The following is a 6,000-nucleotide window of genomic DNA, read 5'->3' as shown; positions in this document are numbered from 1 at the left end:
CGCGCGTTGTCTTGGTAGATCAAAGGAAGAAGAGTAGAGAGTATCGCTAGAAAATGTTGCAAGAATAGTAAGGGTATGTGTGTATGGAAGGGGAGAATGAGAGCGGTGCAGATAGGTGAGAACCGTTATATACACATACATAGAGGAGCAGCAGGCGGAAACTCGGAAACTTGGCAACGCGATCTGGGTGCTTTCTATGTTGAGATACTAGTATTAACTAGTAGAAAGGGGGGGTAATGTAGGTAGGCGCAAGACGGCTCTCCTGAAATGCCCCTGAGTAGCCCAGAGTAATAGTGGGGCTAACACATGTTCAGATTATCGTGCCATCACACCAGGCCTGCCTGTCGCAGAAAGATAAATTTATAATATAACGTTCACCAAGCCTTGAGGGTGATACCTCCTTTGCTCGAGACGCGGATGTCAGGCTTAGTTTAAAGAATTAGGGTTCTGCCTGGCTGTATGTACTTACAGGAAATGTTTAGCAAGGCAATTTGTCGGTCCTGTGCTCTGTCGAAAAGGGGTGAAGAAGACCGTGACACAACGATCACGTCATCGGATTGACGTAATATCCAATTGCAGTCTATCCCTTTAAGCTGGGCTTGGATTACTTGTCGTAGTTCCTGTTGCTGTACTTTCTGTTGGAGTTGGGGTTTCTGTTGGCATCCCCATGGGGGATTCCACTCGTCCTGGAGTGAGCATCACCGTCTGACAGAAATTCCTAATAAAAAGGTCGCTTTCCTGGGGGTTGTCATACCATTGTTCGGTTCTTTCCCTTACAGCAAACTTTACCCAGCTGAGCATCGTAGTTAGAGTTGGCATATCATCGGCTTTGGTCACCATCAAGAAGCAGACCATGGTCTGCAGCCACTCATCAAGCCATGGGTATGGCCTAATGGGATGGAACGGTTCACCCGGATTTATTGGAGCAGCCCAAGTCTTTGCAAGTTGGCCGCAATAAGGAAAGTCAACAGTTTTGTCATACTTGGGTGTAGCCGCAAACGTCAAATCCATCGTAATTAACATAACCATGATCTGCCGAAGCTATTAATATGTGATACCTATCAAAAGTTACACTCCTTCTTCTGGGTAGAGAATATAGGTACCTTTCCAATGAAGAAAAAATTTGATTCTAAGGCTCTGTTTTGATTACTCTTATTAACAGGCTCCCACTCGCTATCTTCTGTCTCAAAGCTATTGCCGAAATCAATAATCTTTAGGAGTGGTGTAATTGAGTGCTCCCCGAAGTCGTCGAAATCTGCACAAAGGACTAGATTGATGTCATATTAGTGATCATATGGTCAGATAAAATATCGTTAGGCTATCCACGTACCGTTCCAAGCATGAAGGTCACCGTGTGCGAAGTGTAGACCTGGATCACCCGGAATAGGCTCTTCGCATTCCAACTGGTCATCAGTACGCATCCTAGGCCACTACATACGTACAATAGATAGTTAGTACCAACTATAGGGTGGTTATAGACGACAACTGTTAATAGAGGGTATTGCTTACGGTCATGCTAACCACACCTCTTACCACTGCATCTCTGTCAGCTCGGGGTTTCAATACCATGCATGAAAGACGACTTACGGCATAATAAGAATCTCCAGAGCAAACGGTTAGGTAGCCGACTTACTTTAAGAACTTTTGCCCTATAGATGAAGTCACCAATCGTACCATTTGGTAAGTGTTCCATGAAAAGCCATGGCGATGGAAAGCCAAATGTCATCATAGGATTGTTGACAAATCTAACTGGCTGCACTATATGCATTCCACCACGCATACTCTACGTGATTTGACGAGGTCAGCCAAAGTCAGCTCGGTCTCAATTCATTGTGGCTTTTGGAATAGTATATACCTCTATGCGCTCAAACTCAGTTCTCAAAGCGTCCTCGTCCTCCAACCCGAGACCCAATTTCAACACGAAATAGGTGGGTTGCTTATTTGCTTCGGTGTACTGTACTTGATAAACAGAGCCAGCTGATCCCCTCCCGACTTGATTAACAAATTCAAATCGTCCATCTTGGAAAAACATTTGTTTGATGAGACTCACTTTCTCTTTGAGGCCCTTCTTAACTTCTTCGGCGGCTGCAGCGGCTGAACTGTCGACTGAATTGTCGCCTGAATTGTTGGTTGTATTGTCGGCCGTGGACATCTTTATTCCAAGGTTATTATTATCTTCAATAGGTACCCAGGTAAGTAGGTAGTGAGCAGGTTGGCAGACAGATATAGGGGTCAACGGTGTTGCTAATACCAAGTGGATTACAGGGGCAATCGTCTAACTCTTATAACCTTCAATTTTCCCATACTACGCCATGTTGATCAAAGAATTCGGTGTTTCATTTAACCAGAAGTTTATCTCTTTGTGTCCAACAATAGGCTTTGAAGGCCACCGCAGCGTTAATGCGCGCTTGAAACGAACGGTACTTTCCCTAAGAGACCGTTCTCTATACAATAACTCTTATATAACAGAAAACGTTTGATTTTATACAACCGTTCTCTATTGAAAAACCAACGCTCGTTATATGTAAAGGTAATAAAAGCTCTAAAAGTAGGTCATACATTAGAAAGCTTGGAAAAAATGGAAAAGGTGGGATTCGAACCGTTACTGTTACTATTGCCACTGCTGATGCTGCTGCTGCTGTGCTTTTGGGAAGATGATATATCACATATACGGATCACAGGAAATTTAGCCCCAGTGTGGGAGTATTAACTTGATAAACTGGAGAGTGACCCGCCATGGCATCCAAATCGACTCCCTGAAACCTACAAAGGAGCAATTTGAGCCAGAAGATCGAATATGAAGTAGGTTAAATAAACGATTGGAGCTTTTCTTCTATTACCTAGGTTACCTGTTAGCGTATCTTTGAGCAACGTGTCTGCCCATATTGTTATCTATCCATAGAGACAAGTCGTGAGAGATTATTCGGAGGCAGAGCTTGAATCGCCCCGGAACAGAAATGAGGCTCTTATGCCCTATATGCCCTATGCTTATCAAAACTCATCCGAAGTCCGTGGAAGTCACAGCCGGTCTAGGGGGCTTGTATTTATGACCGCGAAATGGCAATGTATGTAGGCTAAGCAGTATAACAATGCAAGATAATGAATGGCTTAGGATATATTGCTCGTAGTAGCAGCCCTCAATCCTTTGAAAATCCTGCATTTCTACAGATAGAGATATGTTAGAAGCAATCCCGAGATCAGACATATATTTCCGAGATTGGCTGGGGGTTCGACGTGCTTGAAGTATCATGGTGTCTTTTTACCAGCGAGGAAACTTCCGAGATTCCTTGCGGACAGCAGCCTTGGAGTACTTTTGTACAACTATAGCATCTAAGTCCCGATGGCCAAAGCCTACCCACTAGACATACACATATGTCTTAGAAAGTTTGGAGATAGTATGCTAAGAAGAATCAATTTATGCAACTTGGTTATTTTTAGCCACTTCATTAGGGTTGGGGTTAGGATTAGGGTTATTGTCGGCGGCGACCCGGTCTCCCACCCTTTTTTCGCACCAGAATGATAAAAGTCGGTTTGCCTGCGATTGAAATCATCCCAAGTATGGCCTATGACCATGGGAGGATCATTGGGGGAAATGTACCCATCCGAAGTCTCAAATGAGAGACCTGAGAGTGGGAATGCCACATACCTAGGTAAGGAAGGTCAAGGCCGCAAGCAAGAGCCATAGTCGGTGCATCGGACGTTTTTGAGGAGAGACAAGCCACAGAAAGAACTTGAACCACCCATCTGGCCCGCTCCAGAGGCTCTCGCTGTGCGTGATCAGTGCCGCAGCGTTAGGGGCTTGCCAGAATGAGGTTTGAAGCATGGCGGACTCAACGCCGGCGAGACCATATTTCGACCACTCCAAGGCGAAGACGCCGAGCACGAACCAGGAATAGAAAATCCAAGCCTCGTCGGCAATGGCGTACTTGACGGGGTCATCTGGGTCTCAGAGAAAGCGAAGCCAAATTGTAAAGTAGCATCCTGTCGTTGCGAGGGGAAAGAAGATCAGGGTCAGGGTTCGTTTCCAAAACCGACGCCATGGCCGCTCTTTTGGCTTGCTGATCAGTGATCTATTGGAAATGTTATTCCCTCGACCTTTTTCCGGCGGTGGCGAAATATGGATTATAAGGGGAAGGAGAAGGAAAAGGAGCGTATGTACTAGAGAGCAAGTGCCTTTCAGCACTGCTCTGCGATTCTCGTGGGAACATTGGAATGATCAGAGTACGGAAATTGAGATAATTGACGATTCTACGAAAACCAACAAATTTTTATGGGCGAGCTGAATTTTATATCCTCCCAACACTATGATATCGGACTGCAACACAGCACCTAGGTTGCTAAAGATAAGTACTGCAGCTGAGGATGTAAATATCACTTATTTTGGAGGGACGGCTACGAATCAGGAAGGTTTTATTTTTATTCCCATCTGGGCACTTGTGCACTTGTGTTGTTACTACCTTTACACGAGCTGAACTGGATAAGCATAAATTTCGCTGCTGTATGCTGCTTCCAGGGCTGTAATGCCTTCTTTTGGCTCGTTGGCGTATCTTGTCTGGCTACCATAGCGTGAAAGTATGAGTAGCGGAAATAATTGGCCCCTAGGAAATGGCTGGAAATAACTTATGTTAATAACTTAATTTTTATTTATTTACAATTAGCAATCATTTATAATTGGCAATTATTTATAATTAGTAATTATTTATAATTGGAAATTATTTATGTTAAAATATTATTTATATTTGGAAATTAATTTAAATTTGGAAATTATTTTTAATTAAAACATTATTTCTTTATTTAAGTATTATTAAATTATATATATATATTTATTATTTTTACTTTTTATTTTATATATACCTTATATTATATATATATAAAATTTCTTCGGCCTTTTTGAAAAAAAAAATATTTAAAAGTGATTTATCGGCTTATAGCTTTTTATAAGCTTTAAGATAAGCCTTTAAATCACTTTTAGATATTTTTTTTTTTAGGAATTGTTGCGTTAGCCGTAGAAATTTTACTCGTCTAATTAAAAGATTATCTTAAAAAGTTAAAAAGGGGTTAAAAGTTAAGAATAAGTGACGAAAAAAAGGCGTAATTATTTAAAGGATACGAATTTATAATAAAACTTAAAAAGTTAATTAATTAATAAAGATATATAGAAAAGAAGAAAAGAGTTAAGCTTTTAGCGTTTTAGGTTAGTTATATATACACCGATAAGGTTTAATAAGCTATAATAATAGCAGTTATAAAGATACCCACATGGTAATAGCCATGGATAACCACGGGAGTGGTTATTTATATTTTAACTAAGAAACACGTAGTTAAGACATTTAATTCTCGGTCCCTTTAACCGATAAAATCCTTTAATTTTCGGTTATCTTATAACTATTTAATATAATTATCTTAGAAATATTATTCCTTTTATATTTTTATTTTTATATATTAATAAAGCTGTAAAAGTTTTAACGTATAAGTTATCGGTAAAGTTTTAAGTAATTTAATTATTAAAATTATATATATCTTATTAAAAGGATTATTTAAAATTACTTTAATTATTAAAGTAATATAAGTTTATTTAAAGATTTATATTAAAAATTAACATATATATATATATATAAATTATTAAATTTAAATAACGTGAACGTTATCCTTTTTATTAAAAAAAAGGTAATATTAAAATATAATTTAATGGGTGTTAAATCGGCGTTAAATATGTTAAAATAAATTAATATATTTATAAAAGTTAATTAAATTAAAAAAAGGTATAAAAAAGTATTAATATAATAATAAATAGGAGATATAATTAAAGAATAAAAATAAATAAAATAAAAATATAATTAATAAATAAAGATAAAACGTGAATAAAAATATAATTAATAAATAAAAATAAAGTTATAATTAATTTATAATTAAGGATATAATTAATAAATAAAAATAAAATTAATAAATAATAATATAATTAATAAATAAAAATAAGTGGTGGTTATATAATAAGGGTAC

At 38.4% G+C, this 6,000-nt stretch overlaps 1 protein-coding gene across 1 annotated transcript; it reads right to left on the bottom strand.

Moving 5' to 3' along the window:
* Positions 1-588: 588 nt before the first annotated feature.
* Positions 589-2,152, bottom strand: GGS25DRAFT_533268 (uncharacterized protein; the record flags this gene model as incomplete). Its single annotated transcript, XM_049265660.1, has 6 exons — positions 589-1,032; positions 1,161-1,267; positions 1,331-1,430; positions 1,634-1,783; positions 1,856-1,954; positions 2,051-2,152. 6 exons carry the CDS (start codon positions 2,150-2,152, stop codon positions 589-591), a joined length of 1,002 nt encoding a protein of 333 aa, XP_049114818.1.
* Positions 2,153-6,000: the final 3,848 nt, after the last annotated feature.

This window comes from Hypoxylon fragiforme (assembly GCF_022984875.1).
Source record: "Hypoxylon fragiforme strain CBS 206.31 chromosome Unknown GGS25scaffold_7, whole genome shotgun sequence".
In the NCBI taxonomy this organism is placed as follows: domain Eukaryota; kingdom Fungi; phylum Ascomycota; class Sordariomycetes; order Xylariales; family Hypoxylaceae; genus Hypoxylon; species Hypoxylon fragiforme.
This window is presented reverse-complemented; position numbering and strand designations above follow the sequence as displayed.